The sequence below is a fragment of the Talpa occidentalis genome, unplaced genomic scaffold (genome assembly GCF_014898055.3).
Source record: "Talpa occidentalis isolate TD23 unplaced genomic scaffold, MPIMG_talOcc4v2.1 talOcc4.4, whole genome shotgun sequence".
In the NCBI taxonomy this organism is placed as follows: domain Eukaryota; kingdom Metazoa; phylum Chordata; class Mammalia; order Eulipotyphla; family Talpidae; genus Talpa; species Talpa occidentalis.
The window spans coordinates 23,958,920-23,983,370 of record NW_023604295.1 but is presented as its reverse complement, the minus strand read 5'-3'; the positions used below and the strand labels follow the sequence as shown (position 1 = coordinate 23,983,370).

The following is a 24,451-nucleotide window of genomic DNA, read 5'->3' as shown; positions in this document are numbered from 1 at the left end:
TGTGTCATCGGACTCTTTTCTATAATAGAAATTTCCTGTAATTTGAAGCTCAAATACATAATCAATTTGAAAATACTGTTAACTCTCTGATATAATATTTGCATTGTTACACTTTGCGTTTAAATGATTTTTGTTTGTTGTTGCTTTATTTTATATTTGTTTGGATTATTTACTGACAGTCATTTGCATATGAAGAGTAGTAGCAAAAGGCCCTCAGGACATTCCTTTGACTAAGGGAAAGTCAATATTAATGCAGTGATTATAGCCACTATACTTAGAGCTGGAACACCTGATCTCAAACCCCGGCTCTATAACTTAGTAGCTATGTGATTTTGGGCAAGTTACTAAGATGCAGTGTCCTCATCTGTGTAATTAACTTAATAATATCATTATTATAATATCAACTACTATATAGTTTTGTTATGAGAACTAAATGATTAATATTTGTAAAAGACTTCCTTATAGGTGGACAGTTCCCAGCTGATGTGATTTTACACCTTATTTAAAAAGCAAAAACTTGTCATAGTATGAGGAGGGCATCTACCATCATCTTCTAGATATCTCCATCATTAGAGTCAGTTGTAGGACAAGGCAACAGTTAGTGATGTCATTCTCAGGACTCTAAGTAAAACTGACTCCAATAATGTTAGTGTATCACCACAGAGGATGACTTCAAGCTAATGAAGGGAACATGGACTGGTAACCCTTAGCTGGAAGTCCTGGGGTCATTGCACTGAGTTAGGTAGACAGAAGGATAAAAAAGGTCTGATTAGACTTTCACTGGGAAAAAGGAAAAACTCACAAGTGGCTTTATCCAATTGAAGTTCTAGGGTTAGTGGCTTCCAAACCTGGTCTTTGTGAAGCAAAATGCAAATTCCTAGACCTGTGATCTCTTTCTGGAGACAGAGCTCAGGAATTCAAAATACTACTCAGCATATTCCACACATATTAAAGTTTAAGAAGTACTACAAATATGTAATGTGCTAATAAAAGTAAAACTAGATCAGAATTATAGCTGATGTATAAAATATGTTTGTTATAGAAGTACTAATCTTTAATATACTTATTTTTAGGATCTCTTTCCTCATTTGATAGGGCTATTTTATATGTCACATGTTTAGGTTACCAGCCTAGTACTGATACTCAATATTATTGAATAAACCAGTGGATTTAATAAAGCATTTTCTAAAAATCCAATAGCAAAATAATACTATGTAGAGATAAATGACCTTTATGAGCTCTACAGAGATGCATTCTTTATAGCTCTCAGATTACTGAAATTAACAATAAAAATAAAGTTAATTATAGGAGCTTATGAAGTTTTATAATTTTGATGTTTTCAATGTTCTTTGATTTCACAAGAGAACTTAAGCCTCAGCCTGGAGATGTATGTTCATTGAGGAGATCTAGCCCCTAAATAACATTAATAATTTAATTTTATGAAGATTTGTTTTTTCTTAAATTATGATGGTTCACCAAACTCAATCTATGGAGCATTAATAAGAAATATCTCTGCACAAGGAGAAAAATAAGATGGATAAGCACATTTTGATTATACTGCTATTGAAAGACTGAACAACAGAAAAAGCAAGTTTGACATCCTTGAGAGTTTTCCATTTAAGAAAGAAAAATCTGTTCTGATGTAACATACACTACAGATTGAAGACATTACTATTGAATCAAGTGATACAAATAGTACTATTCTATCTTATTTAGCCTCAAATGAAGGTATCTTTCATGATGGTGCAGATATAGACACTTGACAGATTTAGAAGCAGGCTAGTTCCAGAAAGGTCCCAAATAGTGTAAACCTGCCACCTACAGCACATCCTTAGCATTCATTACTTCAAAGGCAAGAGGTTACAAATTTAAGAGTAGCCTTAGTTTGAATGCTCACTTGATCATTTTGATATACAATTGGTGCTCCAAAGATTCCTAATGGACATTTCTATGCCAATTAGCTCTTGCTTGTTCGTTCAAATAAGACTCAGAAAAAATTGTCACCTTCTCTATATAAGTTCATGTGACTGCAAATAATTGCTCCTTCATGATCTTTGGGATATTGAGTAGAATGTCAGCTCCATGAGGGAAATAATTTTGATCCATTTTGCTCAGGGCATTTTCCCAGCACCTACAATACTACCTGGCATATCATTTAAAAATGAATGTGTGAATTACACACTTTTATCATAGCATCGTAACATCTGTAATGCTTTCATTCTTATTTGCTTTGTGTCTTACCTTCCTTGGCTGAGAAGCACCCCCCGAATCAACTAATATGTTTCTCAATCTTTGTATCTCCAGTTTCTGACACAATACCTAGTATGTGGTAGTCACTTCTTAAATTTTTTTGAGTAATTGTTGAATTATAATATTGTATTTAAAATGTATCATTAAATGAAATAATGCCTACAAAGTCACTCAGAGAGAGATTTGGTGCAAAAAGAGCAAAGCAAGTATTATTTCATTTACTTTCTTGTTTAAAATCAACAACAAGCAAAAACGAAGAAAATAAAAGAAAAAGGACTATTCTATGGTAGTAGTTAAATTAGACTACACTGAATCAAAATATGGTCTACTAAGAACCCATAAGAACTAAGAATACATAAAGCTTGATTTAAGAAACAGTGAATGTCAGAGCAGAGAAGACTAAATAATTTCTTAACAGTTCAGGTTTAATAAGCCATTCATTAAGTTGAGCAAAAATATGAACTGGGAGCTAGAAATTTCTCTCAGAGTCAACACATCTATCTTGAAGCTATATATACACAGAGACTAAAGATCAAGAACTTAATATTAAAGTAAACAAAAACATATAAAGTCTAATCAATTTAATTACTATCAAAAGGGTCTTCAAAGATTACTTAATCTTTGAAGTTGAATTGTGAAACAGATGTATCACACTTGTCCCCATACACCCTTTAATAAAGATTCTCAATTTTATTCTGTGGTGATAATAAGTCTGAGTCATTTTTGCTTCGTAGGCTGAGATTTCAAATCTCTGAAAAACAAGGAAAAGGATAATATAAAGTAAAACAAAGCATAAGATAAAACTAAACCAATAACAGACACTAGAAATCTGACTATAGAGTTGAGGCTACTGGAGGGAGAGGAAGAGAGAGATTGCAGAGTGTGGAGGGGGCACAAGGGACTATAGGGGAGGACTATGGATTCCTTGGTCGTGGGTGTGGTGTGTGAACATACATCTGAAGGATACAATCCTATACCTCTAAATTATATACAATGTTGAAAACCAATGTTGCCTCAATTAAAAAAAAAAAGACCAAAAAGTAAAACAGTTAAACTTTTAAAATAATATTTTTATATCTTACAATAATTCTCCTTGTGAAAATCCAACCATTGAGCATTACTTGCAAAGTAGAACATGCAGATTTATGATAAATATTGGAAACCAACCATAATATAATAGAAAATAATGCAATATTACCTAGTCAATTTTTTTTTTTTTTTTGCAAGAACCGGGGTATAGACCAGATGTGTGGGAGGGTGAGAGGATTCACCAGAGACAGAGCGGGGAACAGAACAGGCAGACTGACTGAAATACACTGCTGAGGGGAGAAGTGGGCGAGACAGGAGAGGTCTGCTGTGCCATGTGGGTAGCTCCCTGGCTGGTCAGGATCAAACCCACAATGCAGAGGCTGTGGACAGCTTCACAGCGCTGTGCTCAACCGCCTGCACCATCTGGGAGGCCCCAAATTATCTTGATATTAACCAAGAGACAATTGAAATGTACTTCTAAACTTCAAACAGAAATATTTGCATTTTTTCTCCTTCATCTCAAAGTAAAATGCACATTTATTTTCAGTAAGTACTTACTAAGATCTATTTCATAGGATATTCTGTAAGCGTTCAAGAGAGGCAAAGACAAAATATGATTAAATCTCTACCAATAATAAATTCCAAATCTATTGTGGATTACAAATAATCCACAAAAGGAGAATAAATGTAAAAAAAAAATAAATGCTCATCAGGATGACTGAAGAATTGTGTAAAAGAATAGTTTAAGTAAGTCCAGGGAAGAAGTGAAATTTGAGAGACAAATAATGGACTTGCCCAGAAGTCAAGGGCATCTCAAATGAACTTTTCAAAGTTCTGGGAAATTATCTACATTAAAGTTGTGGGGGTTGGGAATGTTCTATCTGAAAACAACACCATTGATCCATCTTCCCTGTCTCTTCCCTTAGTCTTTGCTTTTCCAGAGGATGGATCCACTTCTAACTTAAATGCTCCCATTTCTCTACCATTAATATTAATTGAAGAGGGGGAAAAGCAAGAAAAGAGAAAGGAGGGAGGAAGGGATATCTATTTACAGTGATGTTCATCTGAAGTTGACAGAGTGTTACAATGCAATATTATTCAATAAAAAATTTTTTAAAAAATTTAAAAAAATGTTGAAGGAAACATATTCCCAATACTCAGGAATACTGTCTTCTAGCCATCTATCACCCCTAATAGCTGTTTCAGAAGCAGTGTGGTATAGTGGGAAGGGCAAGGTCTTTGTCCTTCAAACCCTAAATCTACCACTTAAATGTAGATACCCAAGAAGTAACACACACACACACACACACACACACACACACACACACACACACACACAGCACTGAGGCCCAGTTTCTTGGTCTCTAAATAGGTCTTAAAAATATCCAACTCAGTTCATGGAACTAAAGTAATATTCAATGTCACAATGATTATAAGGTGCTGAGAACAATACTCTGGAGGATTTGTGGAGTGATTCCTAAAGTGCCAAGCTGTTCCCAGAAAACTTGTTCCTCCTAAGGAATCTAGATTATAGGTCCTCAAATACATTCCAATAGTAGAACATAAGCCCAAAGTTCCTTCCTACAAGTCCTAGTCACAAGGCCTCTAATATCTCTGGGTAAAAACAGTAACTATAGGGTTGGTTACTCCCCCATCCCACCCCCCACTGCCAAACCTATACAAGCTCTAATTGCCAGGATCCAGGACCTAAGCAAACTACCTCATTTTATGGGTTTATATCTAGGTGAACTTCAGCCTGCAAAAAACACATGTATGTCAAGTCTGTTCTACAAACTCCTGGACAAAAATGTAACTACCTTATTTTAAATAACAATTATACTACCTACAGGTGTGGTCTCTCTTCAGAGCTTCATCATGTAAAAAGTTGTAAATTTTAGCTTATTTCCATTTTTTATTTTTTGATTTTGTTTTGCAGCTGTATTTTTAAAGACCCACTCAATTTCAATTTACATTAAGAGTTAAATGTACTGGTCATACTCTAAAACTACATTTTTGTATCAAACAAATATAGCTTTTTACTTTAATCGTATTTCACAGAAACTATTCTTCTATGGATGAGCTTATCACAGTTTTAAAGGTGCTAACAATTGCAAAATCACAGCTTAGACTTTACTGATTTATAGTGACAAGAAAACGTATGATTTATGTTCCACTTAATGCAGTGGTTAAAAGCAAAATAGAAGATTATTTTGGGGGAAAAATGTAGTTACTTAATGTCATTTTAAAAATATCTTGTGGCATCACTAAAGAGAAGAAAAGAAATTGCCAATATGATTTCAGCCAGGGGAAACAACAGTTCTTTATTATCCTACATTTTCTATTCTTCATGCTGCCTTCTTTAGTATGAATCACAATGAATCATCTCAGCTGGTTATTTAAATAAGTTAAACAAACAAAAATCAGGTAGAGAAAGAAATGGGGGAGTTAGGGCACTATTGCTACTCAAATAATCTAACATTGATTTTACAATACATATATAAAAGGATATTACTTAATGATATAATGTACCTGAAGATAGTACATAATTATGTCTAAATTACATACAACAGAAATTCTTTTTGCAAAGATGCCAAAGTGCCATGTTTAGAAGAATTGAGTGAGGAACACATTCTAAAGATGATCTTATATTCTAACTACTTGATCTGATGACCCAGATAGTCAAAGCAGATGAAAATCTAGCAATACTATCAGTATACTCCTTGGAAGAGTTCTCCAAACAGTGCTTTTTTTTAAAGATTTATTTATTTATGCAGATAAGAACTGGGGTACAGGCTAGAGGTGCAGGGGCTGAGAGGATTCACCAGGGACAGAGCAGGGAACAGAACAGATCAATTGAAAAACACTGCTGAGGGGAGCAGCAGGCAAGACAGGTGAGGTCTGCTGTGCCATGTGGTTAGCTCCCTGGCCGGAAATCGAACATGTACTGCAGAGGCTGAGGATAGAGTGTTGTGCTTCAGAGTGTTGTGCTTAACCACTTGCACCACCAGGGAGGCCCCACTCTCTCTCAACAGTGTTTAACTGGCACAGAAATTGAACCAGGGCCTTTGTTTTGACACCACAGAGGCAGCCACTGCACGGTATTTGCAACAACATGATCTGGTTACTGGCTGCTTTGGAAGACTTAGCATAAACTTTTTTGACTGAATTAAATTCATGTACAAATGGGTTAAGGTGGTGGATCATTGGTGCTTTGGTGGTAGGCGCACTATGGCAATAACACTTGAAGTGGGAGGGGGTGGCCATACTTCCAAATTACAATCAACAATGTAAAACATGAGCTCAATACAAATAAAATAAAATAAAATAAAATAAAATAAAATAAAATAAAATAAAATAAAATAAAGAGGGGTAACATGTATGAAATGTAAAAAATCAATAAATAAGCAAGTTCATGTGCAGTTTGTTTTTATCATTCTCTTCCTGAAGTAGAAATTGTATATTTAATAGCATATGAGAGTTTAATATATACGTATTTTTGTTTATGCATACAAGAACTGGGGTGTAGCCTAGCAGTGCAGGGATGGTAGTGGTGGGAGGAATAACCAGAGGCAGAGTGGGGAGCAGAAAAGATGGATCTACTGAGATGTTCTGCCACAGGGAGCAGCCAGCCAGACAGGAGAGGTCTGCTGCACCATCTGGGTCAACTCTCTGGCCGGGGATCGAACTCAGGCTGCAGTGGCAATAGTGATAGTGCTGAGACTTAACCCCTGTGTCACCATGGAGACCCCGTGAATTTAACATATTTTTAACTAAACCAAGAAACTGATTTCTTTTTTAAAAAAAGGCTTAACTAAAATAAATTAGCATGAGAGTAAGGGTACTTTATGCTCTATTACAAATCAATATTAAAAGTATCTGAAAAAGAAAACTTTTAAATGTTACCAGTAAAGTAATGCTCATGAAATGATAGGCCTATCCTGACATGGCCCAGGATTTTAGCCTAAAAACAATTAGGAAAACAAAAAAAAAAGTCCTAGTACAGTAGATGATGAAGGGAGGGTGAGTTCTCATGAAGTCACAGAGGTTATTTCCATCAATGCAGTGAAATATAAAACAATGTAGGTCCTGAAAATAAAACTTTATACAAGTTAGGATGAAGTACCAGAAGACAGACGGAAGCAATCACAAAGGGAAACCCAATGAGCAGCAGCCACTGGTGAGACAGGAGATGGGGGATACAACAACATAATTAGGCTAATAATTAAGGGGCATTAGGTAATAAAAATATCAGCTCAATGGAAAATGGGGAGAAAGACTAGCTTCAGGAGATAAACACTGACAATGTAGAATTTGCTATAAGACAAAGCTGTCTCAAATCATTTTTTGACTTGGTGCAGAACATTAATAAGTAGAATACAATCTTTATGCAGCCAGAATCCGTATAAAAATAACATGGGGAGTGACACTAAACATACTTTTAGTAATGTGTATCAAATGGATGATCAACTGCTTTATCATCCAAACTTATCTATCAATTTGAGCAAGCAAGCTCACATACTTCTCAGACTGCGTTTGATTTAAGTCATCATCACACATAGGTCAATTCCAGAAATGCCAGCTCATATCAAACCACTAGAAACCTAGCATGATTGAGAATTTCCATGGGGATAAAATCTTTCTTTGGAATTTTTTGAACTTTAGATGGGCCACTTTGGATTTCCTAGGTGGAATCAGAGCCAGCTACCTAGTGTACTGATATTTGCGGTTCCCAGGCTAGACTAAAGTTGGAATTAGTGGTAATAAAACCAAGACAGGAGATAAGTAGGTGGAGGCCTGAAATCATGCAATTTACACAGCACAAGCTTAATATTGTCAACTGGGAAATTCATTTTATATCACTCAAATCAATTGTGAATATAGAAAAGAATTGATGTGACATTTGAAAATATGAAACTACATTTCTAACAGGACATATGTGCTCACCTCAGTAGCATCATCGCCTTGAGATACTAAGCCTTCTTCTAAAATGAAGGGATTGACACTAATGAATTATCAGAGTTAATAAAAAAAGAAAAAAGTCAGATCAAATCAGCATTGTCAGTTTTTCAAAGAACAGGCGGAAATACTGCCAACAGACATTTTACATTTAGTGAGAATCAGAGGTGGCAATAAGCCACATGGTTCTAAGTTGTGTTCCCTGCTGAGTCTGGCTTGCATTAAGCAAAATGTGTACATAGCCAGATCAAATGAAAATCACTTTTATTTTATTTGGTCATTTTTAGTTTTTGCAATAATGTGAAGGAATTGACAGCCAGAATTCTTGCAAAGAAAAATTTCAGACATTAAACAAACAAAAAAAATTGGAATTATATAATCATTAATTATTTTGCAGTGCTGTTTTATATATTAAAAGGGGGATAAAGTGTGAAACCATAAACTTAGTAATGTTTTTAAGTACTTACTTCTCAGTCAACTTTCAGATTTAAAGTTGTGGTGGCATTTGTTAATTTTTGACACCTCCCTCTGCCCTCCATAATCTAGTACTGTTTCCTTGAATGTGCACTTTTTGGACATATTTTATCTGTCACAAGTACATCTGAAGTGTATTGGTTATCTCATCAGTCACTATTTATACTATATGTCCATGGACACATATAAATATTCATTTTCTAACTATTATGTGGTTGGCATTGACCAAATATTAGGAGCCAAGGTCATTCAGTCAAAATGAGCTTTCAAGAACCATCCAATAAATCAACTCAAACAAATTATTCACTGGTAAATTATCCTTCTTTCTGTTGGTTGTGAGAACAGTAGAGAATGGTCTGCTGCTACTGTAAACTTGTGTAATAAATAAACAAGATGGTCGGTTGTCAAGGAGTAAAAATTACACTGTTGAAATGCAATTGGGTTTCAGAGACCTTCATACTTAAACTCTTTGCAGTAAGGAGAAACAGTATTTTATAGTTCAGACTTGAAGGTCATCTTTTTTTTTTTTTACTTTGAGAATTTAGGACTAATCAACACTACTGTCATAACAAAAAAAATAAGTAAACAATTAATTCTTGTATTAAGCAGGAAGATTATGTGTTTTATTTAACCTGGTACAGGAACTGTTTAGTGAAATCATTTAGCATTGCAGCTAAAATTGAAGCTGAAATATTTATTTAGTTGATAATTGGTGTCCATTATTTACATATTAACATGTTATTCTATGATAGAAATAAGTTCATAACCAAAGTAGTAAAAATGAAACAGATACACAAAATTCCCTACAATTTGAGTCCTTGATGAATCTTTAACTATGAAACAGAGCATATAATTCTGATTCATAATGACTAAAATTAAGAAGTATATAATTTAAAGATAACAAATCATAGCACTTGGATGAGATATTTATTCTGAGGTCATGGAGAAATATTTTCTCCTACATTTTTCAGTCACATTTGGTTTTGTTTTGCTTTTTTTTTTTTTTAAGTATGGTTACATCTTAAGTCAGGATGCATTTTTCTGGGTAAAAATGACAAGGAAATCCAAGTAGTTTCACATCAAAAGAAACCATTACTCAAAAATAACCAACAACCAAAGAAAAAGTTGTTCAACTAGAGCGGTAGTCTAATAAAACAGAAATAAGTCAAACGGTCCTGTCTCATCCAGTGGAAAACCTTGACTATTAGGGAAGAGTTTAATCCGACCTTCAGTGGAAATCTTGGTAGAATCACTGCACTGGTTTTGTTTCTTTGTTTGTTTTCCCCTGTATTGACATACTTAGAGTTATCATTACTAATGAAAGAGTTATTAACCTGGCCTATCAGGATAGTCTCTTTACCTTCTTACTTTAACTAAAACCTGACTCCTTCTAAGGACTGCTTCAACTGCAGTCCTCTGAGCCATATTCAGTTTTCCACGTCCTTTGCATCAATAGCCTGAGAAGAGCAAGTCCAGTATCTCTAGATCACTGTTCCTTCTTCGAAAACTCTGACTCTTGGAGAGGATGATTCTGTCATTTCCTCCTACAGGACTTATTCCTGCGTTAATGCTTGGCAATGCCAAGATTCCAGTGGACATAATCTGATCTCTTTAGGTTCTCATAATCACCTTGCTTTTCTTAACTCTTTTGTCATTCCTCTGTGATTCCACCTCCTCACTCAATTTCTTTTTTTTTTTTTTAAAGATTTACTTATGCATGCAACAAATGGGGTAAAGGCCAGAGGTGTGGGGGGTGAGAGGATTCACCAAAGACAGAGTGGGTAACAGAATAGGCAGACTGACTGAGTGAAATACACTGCTGAGGGGAGCAGCAGGTGAGACAGGAGAGGTCTGCTGTGCCATGTGGCTAGCTCCCTGGATGGGATCGAACCCATCCAGTGATCAAACTGGTGCTGCAGAGGCTGTGGACAGCTTCAGAGTGCTGTGCTTAACCCCTTGAGCCACTAGAGAGGTCCTCCTCACTCAATTTCTAAATGTAGGAGTACCCCAGAAAAGTTAGACCTTTTCTGTCCTCCATCTATATTCAATCACTTAGACATCTCATCTGGAACAACTTCTAAATTTATTTTCCCAGATCTCTCCTCTGTACCCTGGATACAATTACAGTTACTTTTGCTAATACACTTATTTTGAGAATGCAAATGTGTTCCAAACCAATTTACATTAGGGAACAATTTGAGTATAGTGTTAATTTTAAAATTATTTTATTTGTGTCAGTTTTGTTCCACCATGTATATATGTTCCTTAAAAGCAAAGTTTTAAGTTTTGTTTCAGCTTCTTTATTTGGTTGCCAATAGCTTGATAGTTCAGAGACTTAACCCTTTGTGATACCAGGGAGGCTCCAAGATATACTACTTATATTTATTACAAATATAATATACATTTGTCAAAGAAAATATGGACTCAGAATAGCAACCTGTAACCATTTACAATTCATATTATGCAATGCTTTTATTTTACAATATACTCTTTGAGGTTCCTTTCTGTGTGTGACAGTTATTTCTTTATAGGTAGATAAATATATTTTTTAAGATTCATTTATTTATGTATACAGAACTGGGGTACAGGCCAGAGGTGTGGAGGGTGAGAGGATTCACCAGAGACAGAGTAGGGAATAGAACAGGCAGATTGACTGAAGTACACTGCTGAGAAGAACAGCGGGCGAGTCAGGAGAGGTCTGCTGCGCCATCTGGGTTGCTCCCTGGCCGGGGATCAAACTCATACTACAGTGGCTGCGGATAGTTTCATAGGTTATGTCTTAACCCCTTGTGCCACCAGGGAGGCCCGGAGAAATATTTCTGTAATATAAATTACAATCTACTCTTATTCTTTGAAAGTTTTTTTTCCAGATTTATTTATGCATACAAGAACTGGGGTGAAGGCCAGCGATGCGGGAAGTGAGAAGACTCCCCAGAGGCAGAGTGGGGAGCAGAACAGGCAGACTGACTGAAATACACTGCTGAGGGGAGCAGCGGACAAGTCAGGAGAGGTCTGCTGCACCATTTGGGTAGCTCCCTGGCTTGCCAGGATTGAAGTCATGCTGCAGAGGCTCCAGACAGCCTCACAGTGCTGTGCTCAACCTTCTGCACAACCAGGGAGGCCCTTCTCTGAAAGTTTTTATATTATATGCATAACCAACTAAATTTTCTAAAGTATGAAAATGAGAACTGAAAAAAAAATTAAGCAAAACAAATGAGACTGAATAAAACAGATGCTTAAAGAAATCCTTACAGAAGATTCATTTATTATTCACAAAACTTTTTATCTCTTTATTATACCTGTTTTATTCTTATTTGTAAAATGTCATATACTTGGTTACTCAGCTTCTAAGTCCAAATTATTCTATAAATAATTAGAAGTGGAGAATATAGTGACTCTTACCAGTAGTCACACACCAACAATAGTGAGATAGCAACTTGACAAGTGCAAAAAAAAAAAAAAAATAGGAACTGACTTAAATATACCAAAAGCACAGAAATATGAGAACATTTATTATGGGAGCAAATAGCCCTAAATGGCTCAATTGCTCCCAAGGTCATGGTATTATAGCAACTATAATAAAAGTCATAGTATCACTGAAGAGGAAAAAAATGTGTTGTATTTTCTGTGTTAAGAAGCAATACATGTTGTCAACAACAAAAAAAATTAGTCTTTCAGGTACTGGAAATATTTGACTCCTTGGAGTACTCCAAGTAGTACCTCTTAACTATTACTGCTAAACCATAGTATTTTTTTTTTGTATTGATAAGTACATGTTTACAAATGATTTACAAATGATTTATTAAAGGTCAGAGAGGAAGATGAAGATTCATTTGTTACAGTGGTGCCCTGTGAATGTGGTTAATGAAGACCAATTAGAAATCTAATTAAAGATTTGCATATTGATAAGCAGAAAAAATGGTCATTATAGGGACAGTGTCAGAATTTTGCAGAAAGAGATGAATTCAAACATGAAAGAATTGAATTGACTGGATGTTAGGTACAAACATTAACAAAACCTGAACAATTTTTTCATGTGGAAACTGAAAATCATAGCAGAAGCTTAGAATTATTAATCTCCTATGAAAGAAAGTGGAACAGTCTTTAAGATATGGTACATTATCTTAATACGTACTACATATGTACACTTTACTCCTACTGACATGACAACCAGAAATCTTCTCAGCTCTTCACATATTTCTGTATATAAAAGGGAAACATTGCCTTGCCATGGATAATCAGATAGTATATGATTTTATCCATTCCTGATTGAAAATTAGTTGCTCAGTGTTTTATTTGCTAAAATTACTATAAATTTAAAGAAAAATTACCTTTAAGTTTGTTTTGAACTTCTAAAGCTATATCAAGAGCATTGAAGGGCAGAACTGGTTCATTGGCAATTTGCAAAACCACTTCTCCTGAGAGCTGAAAGAAAAAGATAAAATAAAATACTCAATTTCAGTATTACATTTTTTGTTTGCTTGTTAAAGAGAAACAACAGGCCCCAAAATGGAATCATTTATGCCAAGACCCACCAAGACTTAATACCAAATGTAACCACAGTTTCAGTCTTTCCCAAGGGTAGAATTTTAAACCGATCAATCTAGAGTTTCTTGGTCAGCACTAGTGAGGTAATCAGTATATTAAGATCACTCTACCTTACCTAAGGGAAGGTGACTTGGCCTAAATTCACTTTTTTCACTTTTACAAATAACCTTGTTCCCTCTCTTTCTGACAATGAAAACCTATTTTGTAAAACATACAGTAGTATCTTCCTACTTGCTGGATGGAATGTGAATTGATTCATGGTGAATTGAATAGAGACAATTAGATCTCCAAATTTTCTTCAAATAATTTTTTTTAGGATCTTGTTATTATTTCATACTCATACATACAAGCAAAAACTCAGACATTAAAATACACTTAAAAAAATCTATTTCTGCTTATACCTTTTTTATTTTTTCTCTAAATAATAAAAACACCTTGAGTTTATTTTTTATGTCTCAGAATAGTATGAAGATAATATTTATTCATTTTTGAGTTAAAATGTTAAGATACAGCTTCCTTAACTGAAGTAGTAATATTTAAACTTTAAAATAATTCCTTGGGGCCTTCCTGGTGGCACAGGGGTAAAAGTCTAAGTGTTATCAAATATGACCAGCCACTAATGCTTGAGTTGGATTACCTGGCCAGGGAGCTAACCCACATGATGCAGCAGACCTCTCCTGTCTTGTCCACTACTCCCCTCAGCAGTGTATTTCAATTGATCCACCTATTCTGTGCCCCACTCTGTCTCTGGTGAATCCTCTCATCCCTCTTACCCCCACACCACTGGCCTACACCCCAGTTCTGGCATGCATAAATCAATAAAATAAATAAAAAAAAAATTCCTGTTTAAAAAAAAAGTTCAGAATATCACATGGTAAGACAGAGAAGAAATGAAAAATCAATATCTGGTTATTGTATTAAGTAAAACTCTAAATAAAATTGATGATAAATTCATTTTGTTTTAAATATTAAGTACTATTTTCCTAAATGCTTTACTCTCCCTCACCATTTCTCTGAAATTTATCAAAAAATATAATTTTCATTTGCATCCCCAATACTCATATGTGGATTTTCTTACATGCATATTTTTCCACCAAACAGTGTTTGAAAATCAACATATGCACTACAGCTGAACTAGCATCTGCTTAATAGACTAAATAAGTCATCCATTCATATACATCTCAAAGGAACTTAGGGTTAGTAGTAAATGTCATTTTACTCTCCCTTTCTCTCTCAAATTATATTTAATATTGTTAGCACAGGACTGAGGAGTACCCAGGGGTCTGAAACTATTATGAGGTGCATGATTGAAAAGGATTTGGCCATCTGCATGCACAAAGGAAAGGAAGTAGGCTTGTGTTTTGTGAAAGATCTTTAATAGAACTGGTGTGCATAGATAGAGAGAAGAAGGGATATTCCTATTAACAGTTTCTTGACAAAACCCTCAAAACTATTCATCCCCTCATACGCAAATGCTCAGCCAGAAGTGTAGTTGTTGAGGTCCAAAAGTTTGCCACATGTCTAAGGTACCTTTTGGCAAGGAACCACAAGAAAGGGGTTAGGCAGTTCTCAGATTTCTGGAGCAAAAGAAGAGGCAAAAATACATCATATCATCCAACATGAAACCAAGATAATGGCTGTCATCATCACTGCCAAGGACCAAGAACAGCCTGATCATGTGTCTCTTTTCCAAATATCTCTACATGTCTCTCATCTGAGTCCCTCTTAGCAGTACCAGGGTGCAAGCAGAAGCCAGAAAAGCAAGACGGGTCTGCCTGCCTGCTGTGTTATATAGATCCACCTAAACACTTAGCTCTGCCCCTAGTTCCCAGTAGCTCCCCCATTCAGGGAGTCCAGTCCCTGGCATATTGTGACTTATATTCCAAGGTGCCTGCACATAAGTGGTGTCAAGGAAAATGGTACCTCCCCTTCATGGAGGTATATCTCTGTAACATTATTTACTTGGTCTTAATGAATATCCCTACATCTCTTATAACCCTGAATCTGGCACATAGGTTGATGGGTTTGTATTGATGTTATAAATGTACTATGAAATATTGTTAGTGAATGAAAGCATTGTCTTGTGAAACTACACAGGGCAAATTAGCACCCTAACTTGATGCAGTATAGAAAACACAAACATATAACTTACAACAAAGATTTTATGTTAAATGCTCATAACTACATATTCAACAAGGGTCAAATTCCATTTAGTATTTAAACATCCTTTTTCCCAGGTGTTCAGACACCATTTATCATGATAAAAATATAATTCAACTGGATCATCTGTAGATTTGGAGGAAAAAAGAGGAAGAAAAAACACCTTTTATATCCCCCACTTTTTAAAAAATATTTTTCTCCCAAATTTAACAACTACTTCTCATCCCAAGGTCCAAAGAGTATCTCTTTGCAGAGTTTTATCCCCAACATAGTGATTACAAAAATACTTGGGAACTGCCTCCTCTGATTATAATTTTGGGGAAAAAAAACCCTACTTGTAATAAGTTGATATAAACACTGTTTCCAGTACATTGCACTTCCATTCAAATCATGCAAGGAACACTGATATTTGGAAGTAAATTATTTGTAAGAAGATATTTTAAAGAAAGATTATAAAGCGTTACAGTTCCTTTTTCCAATTTGCACTGGATAATAGAAACTACAGTAAGACATGTTTTGTTTACAAGCCACACACTACAAAAGATTAGAATGAAAGAATGGGAAGGGAAGAGAAAGGTGACTTCTTTATGTGCTGTTGGAGAAAGTCGTTTCTCTTGTGTATATATAGAGTGATTTGGCAGCTTGAAACAACTGAATTATAAGCCACTGCCTTGCCCTTTCTTTCAAAAAGAAATTGGTAACAAATATTGGGGCATACAAGGCACTGGTCCACCACAGAATTCTTAAACTAAATCACCTTTATTTGCAACTTAATAAGCAAGAGGGAGATTTGAATATGCCTTATCATGGAGGGAAAAGAGATGTATGATACTGCACACTCCTCTTGGCCTTTCTGGAATTCACACCCACATAGGCATACCAAAGCAATCTTCCCTTATATTTATACAAGGCTCCCTTGTTTTCATGCATTTTAAATTTCTCATTTTGTTATCCTGACAAGCCTAGAGGCAGATAGTGAAGAAATTAACCCTTTGTTTAAAATGTTGAGTATAGACCAATCCAGGTTCGGACTCTAGTGGTAAAGTAGGAGACTCTTAACCTCACATCCTCCCATGAAAACACTGAACTTAGAACTAAATGTGTAACAATTCCCTCTAAAGAAACTTCAGAAGCTAGTTGAGTGATTCTCACACATTGGGCAAATCTATAAATCCCATGCGAAAATGAGAAAGGCTAAAATGCACTCTGGCCATAAATTGCACAGTGACATAAAACTGGGAGGAACTCACACCTTCCAGCCTGTTTCTGAGAAGAGAAGGGTTTGGAATCAGCACCTAATGCCCTAACTGTTAGGCTGCTAGTGCTTGTGGAGGCACAGGTCAGTGACAGGAATTAGGGCCATGTCCCTTAGGTAATGCCCACAAAAGGTGGGTTTTCCTTTCTGCTCTATATTTTCCTGCAAAGAGGAAGCTTCCTCTTTGGCACTGAGTAGTGCTGTTCTAGGGTGTGCAGTAACGCAGGCAAAATGAAACTGCTATTCATACTCTTTTTGCGCATTATTCTCAGTATTCTCAGAATATTTTTTTCTACTTTTTATATGGGTGAAATTTCTTTTTTTTTTTTTTTTTTGAAAGATTTATTTATTTATTTATACAAGCACTGGGTACAGTCAGAAGCGCAGGAGAGTGAGAAAATTCACCAGAGCCAGAGCGGGGAGCAGAACAGGCAGACTGACGAAGAAGTACACTGCTGAGTGGAGCAGTGGGCGCTGCAGGAAAGGTCTGCACCCCATGTGGGACCCTTGCAGGCGGCCAGGGATCGAACCCCATGTGGGACCCTTGCAGGCGGCTGGGGATCGAACCAGCACTGCAGAGGCTTCGTGCAACTTTGCAGCCCAGTGCTCAACCACTGCACCACCAGGGAGGCCCATGGCTAAAATTTCTTAAGAGGACTTGTGAACTCTCTCAGAGGTATCATTGTTCTTGGATAACTATTATTCTTTGTGGTCCAAGTTTGGAACCTCCTATTTTGTCATCTTTGTTATGTCTCTCCATGATCTGTCTGAAATTTCATTATAACTTTATAGTCACACAATCTGCCTCAAGGTCCCAGTGTCTTTCTTACTCTACTCTTCCCAGATCATTCTACCCTTAACCAGATGACAAAGGAACAATACATTAGAATTAAAAAAAAAGTGTTATACAGAAAATAAGGTATTAAAAAAACATTAAAAGATTGTAATATTGCAAAATAAATTAACAGATATCACATTGCAAAGAACTTCTCTCACTAAACAACATTAAATCTCTAGATTTAGAGGTTTTATAGATTTCAGATAAGGTCAGATTGTCAAAAATGATAATCACTAATAGACCTTCTTCTAGATTTTAAAGGTAATAAAAACAAATTATAGTTATTCCAAATAAAGCTTATTTCTTCAGTCTGAGATAATTTGTTTTATTTAAAGGTTTAAAGGAGTGCTTTTAGAAACCTAGTAAAGGGAAATACAAATACACATGTACTTTATTTCTTAAACTATGCAAAAAAAAATTCTGTTGTCTTGTTATTTTGTAGGGAAGTAGTTTTACATTATTTGATTTTAACATATACATTTCCTTTACTCACTAGTCCAGAGAGAAAAAAATATATCAATTTACTAATGATAAATATCTAGGATTGAGCCATTCCCCACTCCAATTCTTGTGCCTCATTGATCAGTATGTGGACTGATCTGCTGTAAATGCTTTGAATGAGTTTATTAGTGAATGCATGAACAATGTATTTGGATTTCATAAGTTCACAAGAGCAATAGCAAAAACCATAAATTTATAATATAATAAAATTTCCTTTTACTTAAAAGCAGAGACACTTAGAATACTTTTTGTGTGTTCAATTTTTAATAATTCTAAATTCAAATTAACCAGAGTTCATACCATATAACTGAGCTGTAAGTTCAACTACCATTATCAAATTGTTTATATGTCCTCAGTCAGATTTTTAGATACAGGATAGACCCATTCTGTAAGGCAGTGCTGTAACAACTGCTTAATGAGGTAGCTTAAGAAAGAAATTGAGGGAGACCGGGTCACTATGGCATGAAGCGACATGATATGACAAATAGGAGATGAATCATGAATCATCCCAAGAGTATCCATGGAGTCATTATTGCATTACTTTGCTTACTGTGCTATGAAGGAAAAAAAGAAATATAAGACAGTTTCTCTCTTAATAGTTTACTTATTGAATGAAAAGTCATACCATTTGTACACAATTGAAAAAAAGTTAATTGGAAAAAATAGTAAGCATGAACTTTTGTTTTCTAGAAAGCACCATTTTTATGTTTCTGTAAACATACCATGTCACTACAGTTTCTGTATATTTTGGGTTCAAGATTCTAGACTTTAAAGAGGAAATAAAATGAGCTAGACCATTGGGATAGATGGAAGCATATATTCTTTAGAGAACCATGAGGAAACCAGTCTAACTGACATGGAGCTCATGGTGAGTGGGAAGTGGGAAGTGGATCGGAATTTGGGATATAGGGTGGAAAGTCAGAAAACCTTAAAACTCACCAGAGAAAAATGATGATGATTCAGTGATCTACAGGGAGTCTTTCCCCCTTATCTTAACTTTCAGAGAAGAGGCATTATTTGATAAATTATGGCCTGGTGAGCCTTCATAGAATGATTTTGTGGTGCGTGGTGCCCTACAGGCTTTCATATTCATCTTAAAGTGACCTGATTCTGATTTATATCGTTCATAGTAGAAAATCCCAGATATAGTAACAAAGACCCTGTGGATAACAAACCACAGATCAGTTAACTATGGGCAAAGGGACCCAGAGATTTTCCTGCAGATAAGCAGAGCAAGACATAGTCTCCCAGTCTTCAGTACTGCTTTTCAAAGTTATGACGTTAATAGGCAGAGGCAGTCAGGATGTACTCCTGACATACTCAGCTTGTTTTCCCAGCTAAAGTAAAAATTAAATGGTGCACACAAATTTAGTGCACACAATCTATGCACCACTAACATAACTAAAACTCTGTTTTATGACTCAGCTGGAATACTCCACAAACCCCTTAACCAATCTAAATGTCTGCCCCTAACCTAGTTTCACCTTATAGCCGGAGTTTCGCAATTACATATTCAAATATATTTCTGTGTACCTCCAAAAGACAGACTTGCTCTTTTACTTCCTTTCTATTATTCTACGTATAGAAAAACTGACGTCATTTAATATCCAGCTCAAAAACCTATGATCACATGAGTCTATTTATGGAAAAAAATACTTGAAAGAAAAACTCTTAGAAAATCCAGGCATACATAACTGCTACAACTATCAAAAAAGTATCACTTCAGATCAAAACCACATCACAAAAACCAGAAAAAAATTAACTGTCAAAATTGTTCTCTCTGACCCAAGAGGGACTGCCATGGAAGAATTGCATGTGGAAGACACCAGTCACCTAGGAAGGGAATCCCTGTTCTTGCAATGGATAACTTGAGGGTTTATTTCTGAGGCAAGGTGTTGATGGGATGCTTAGGAGGCATTGCCAAAGACTTTGTTGCAGTGCAAACAAAGGTTGTGATGCTTAATAGTGGGGAAGAATAAATATAAAAATTGTTATGAACTCTTAAGCTTCCAGAATATTTTGTAAAAGAGGTGGTTTTCTTTCAGGATAGGAATGGTTCAATAATCCACCTGTTTCTTCTTTATATTTCAAAGATAGAAAATTTTTGATGGGCTGATGTAGCATCAAATGAAGCTGCTGTTTGCAAAGGATTTAAAAAGATTCCAAGAATTCCAAAAGCTGCTGAGAGAATAATTCCTTTCAAGGAGAAGAAAAAAAATTAAATCACAAAAGACACATGGAATATTTTGTTCCTAAAACTTGCAATTATTATTAGGAACTCCTTGTGACCAATTTTGTCTGACTCATGAGTCTAGTACATGGTAAATATATGTGAACTTAAAGACCTGTATTAGAAAATAGTGGTAAAGTGGGGAACCCAGCCTCCATTGATGGTGGAACACCCATTGATACCACTAGAGGAGAGAAAGTTCCTTATCCAAGACTCTGAGGAACTGCCATTTTGGTTACTGCCATGCCTCCTACAGTTGCCAAGGGTGGAACAAGACTGCTGGGATGCCTAGTTTGGGTATTTGTATGTGTTTTCACTACAGAGCTTCTATAGCTGACAGATCATGTGAATGCCTTCTAGATTGCTAGGCATGTTGGCAAATCAAAAGAATGTGGAGTAAAGAAAGGAAACATAACTGGGATCTGCTGCCACAACAATTTAACTTGATTGTTAAAGAGATGGAGGCTTAATTTTCCTCTAAATTTATAAATGTTTAATGTTCACAAACATGAACTAAATACGTATGAAGGCTAGAGTATTAAAGAAACAAGCCAATCCCTGCTGGTAAGAAACTAGTCGGCTAGGAATACAAACTCTTTGATTCTAATTCTTTCTAGCTTCTTCTTCAGTTTTAAGTTCCATCTTCTCTCTTTGTTCTCAGATGAACTCTGACTACACATTTGGTGTTTACCATGGAGTACAGGAGGTGAGAGGATTCACCAGAGAAAGAATGGGGAGCAGAAAGGTGGACTGACTGAAATACACTGCTGAGGGGAGCAGCGGGATAGACAGGAGAGATCTGCTGCACCATGTGGTTAGCTCCCTGGCCAGCCGGGGATAAAACTGGTGCTGCAAAAGTTGGGGATTTCTTCACAGTGTGGTGCTTAACCCTTGTGCCACAATGGAGGCCCTACTTTTAACATTCTAATTCAGTTGATCTTCTGCTATTAACAATGTTCTTAGTGAGGGACCATGCTGTATTAGTAATTTTTAGTGGATTGGAAAATGGTCTTTAAAATACCATCTTTTCTCTTATGCAACATTTAGCTGAAATTTGCATAGAATATATATAGTGATCAACAAATTAGAAATTATTTTCACAAACAACTGACCTCAACATAATGCTAACAATAATAAAAATAATTCAACAACAGCTAATATTTATGAGCTATCACCATATGCCAGGCATTGTTCTAAATGATTTATGAGAATCAACTCACTTAAGTCTTAACGGTATTCTATTTTGCAGATGTGAAAACAAGGTATTGCTCAGTTAGTAATTCCTCAAGTCTTCTTAGCTAGTACATGGTAATTCTGAGTTTTGAGACCAAAATAGAAATTCTGATTGTAGAATCTAGACTTTTACACTAAATTTAACAAATCAGGAATACAACTGGCCATTGAGACAACATTTACAAAATCTGAACTTGATGCTAAGGAATAAGCAAGGGTTGGTTGCACATTTTGGTCATATTTATAATCATGACTGTGGGCCTCCCTGGTGGCTCAAGGGGTTAAACACAGCACTGTAAAGAAGCTATTCGCAACCTCTGCAGCACCAGTTTAATCCCTGGCCAGCCAGGTAGCTACCCATATGGTGCAGCAGTCCTCTCCTGTCTCACCTCCTGCTCCCTTCAGCAGTGCATTTTAGTAGATCTGCCTGTTTTGTTTTCCATTCTGTCTCTGGAGAATCCTCTCACCTCCTGCACCTCTGGCCTGTTCCCCAGTTCTTATATGCATAAAGAAATCTTTAAAAAAAGATAAAATAAAATCAAGACTACAAGTATTCCTATCAGGAATTACAACTTCTGATACTTGCAAATGTTTATTTTCACATTTTTAGATTGTGTTTTTCTGAACTTAGAAAAATGGATGCAGAGATTTATTAACGAAAATAATTCTCTGAAAGGTCCTAAATAGTATACATTTTTTTTCATTTTTCTCACAAGAAATAACATTGATTTAATAGATATAAAATACAATTGGACAAGTTTGGGTAATAAATGAGGAGGGTTAGCTGGTAAACTTGATGGTTGTTTTTTTATCTTAGCTGACTGCAACTTACTGTATTATTCATTTCTTTCAACGAGGTGTAGGGAAATACTTAAAAACCAATAACACTTATCAAATGGTTATCTGTGTTCTCCTATCCATATTCATACTACTTGAGGGCATTATTCATATTAAATATTTATTGGACACTGGCTATATGTCAAAGACTATGTTAGATGCTGGGGGTTTCTAGGCCTTTCTCATTATAATAGAAAGATGTTGACTATAATTATTAAATAATTCAATGCTACAGTGTGCTGTGAAAAGGAATCCAGGGGCCATAATGTACCTGAGGTTCAGAAAAGGTTTCCTTGGGAATTTTTCTTCTGTGAGGAAGAAATGTGCTAGGATCTATATCATATAGAAAAGAATTGGAAGCAGATTTGGTGAAAATCACACACTCTTATGTTAGTTTACAGAGGGTTGCTTAGCTGAGTTTTATATGCCCTCACACAGCAATAAAATTGAAGTGTTAAAATGTATTTTATTGTTTATCTTACAGATATTTCACAAAATCTTCTTCTAAGGGGAAATTCATGTCTTTGGATAGACAGAGTTATCTGTCCTCCCTCAAATCCCTCAGCATCAACAGTAACAATGGAAATCTAGTTCTCTTTTGTGGCAGGAATCACTATAGCTCTGGTTTAACAAATGGGGTGGGGGTTGTTTATTTTTGAAAGGGTAATTGTATTTTTATTAAATCATGCACTTGGTAAATTATCCAAAGTAATTAATCATGGAGAAAGAGATTACAGAATTGATTTAGCAGAGTTTATGATAATGCTAAAGGAACATACATCAAATATACATAATGCAGTAAGACAGGAAGGCCAAGGATATCTATTTACAGCTTATTTTGAGAGATTATATTTTTAGAACATTATGATGGATATCTGTACATGCAAAATGATGTGGTTTTAGTTAAACCTTTAAGAATTTTTAAAAAGCAGTGCTTTAGTAAATGATAAAGCAACATTTATGCCTAACATCCAACTATTAAATGAAGTATTATTTTGGAAATAATACATTCAATCACATAGGAAGTCCACTACTTAGTCAATAGATTAGTATTACCATTTTTACTCAACTGGTTAAAATAATTATTTTCTTCTGTAAATCCTACTTCAAAACCAATAAAAAATAAGTTGAACCTCTGAAAATTTGGAAACTTTGTCACTTTTTTCCTAAAAATAATATTTTCAGCATGATTCCATTTTTTCACAAAATATGAATATACAAAAACAATGACATCATGTTTCTATATTGTAAAGGAAATTAGGGGAACAGAGAGGGGTGGAGATAGGAGATTGAAAAAAAACAAATTTTTCTTTTGAACATGCCGAGATATATTGAATAATGGTCAAACTATATGTGACCTTTACTGTATGCAATTACGTGGATAATGTATTCTTCTTTTTTGGCTGTGAACTCAATAAGTGTCATAGACTACATCCTTAGAAAGAGAGTTTAAATTTTAAAATAGTAAATGAAACAGAATAACTCTAGATTCTTTGATGTGTGACTATACTCATGACAAGCATTTTCTATAAATCTTTTCTGAACTAGATGCTATTGTTCAGTTAAACTTAAATTATAAATATGTAAAGAATTGCACAGAGAACACTACCTAGTTCTAGAATTTCCGTGATTCTTCTTTTATTCTTCACATATTACTCAATGATAGACAATGTTCTTTTATAGGTCCTCAGTTCTCAAAAATCCTAGGTTGTCCCACAAAACAACACAGACCAATTCAAGAATTTTTAAATATTATATCATTCATCAGCTAACTAGTATAATAAGACTTTACTTTTAAAATTAACTTTAGAACACTTTATCATATAGATTATTTTAAAGAAGTCTTTATAAAGAACCTACAAGAGTCTTATGTTAGATGCCAAAAATGTGAAGTGTTTCTTATAGTTAAAGTGTTTATGGGCCGAAAGCCAAAACATTAGAAAGAAAAAAAAAAAGTATATAAAATGGTGTATCCAAATGGCCAAATTAGTAGGAAAACAGTGGTAATAATGACAGCAAAAGCCCAGGAACATATTGTGGATATTTTATATTCGTTGTGCATTAAAGAAGGAATACTAGGTTGCTGGGGAATACTGAGGGCAGCACTCTCAGCAAGAATAGTGAAGAAGTACAAGTTCTG

General features: G+C 35.3%; 1 protein-coding gene across 7 annotated transcripts in view; it reads right to left on the bottom strand.

Moving 5' to 3' along the window:
• The window catches only part of NAALADL2 (N-acetylated alpha-linked acidic dipeptidase like 2), a 1,155,955-nt gene that overhangs the window by 45,326 nt on the left and 1,086,178 nt on the right, over positions 1–24,451 (bottom strand). For all 7 annotated transcript variants that reach the window (XM_054700373.1, XM_054700375.1, XM_054700374.1 and 4 more), the window contains one exon: positions 13,041–13,134. In XM_054700373.1, the coding sequence (XP_054556348.1) occupies positions 13,041–13,134 (94 nt within the window). The remainder of the gene's footprint in view (positions 1–13,040; positions 13,135–24,451) is intronic.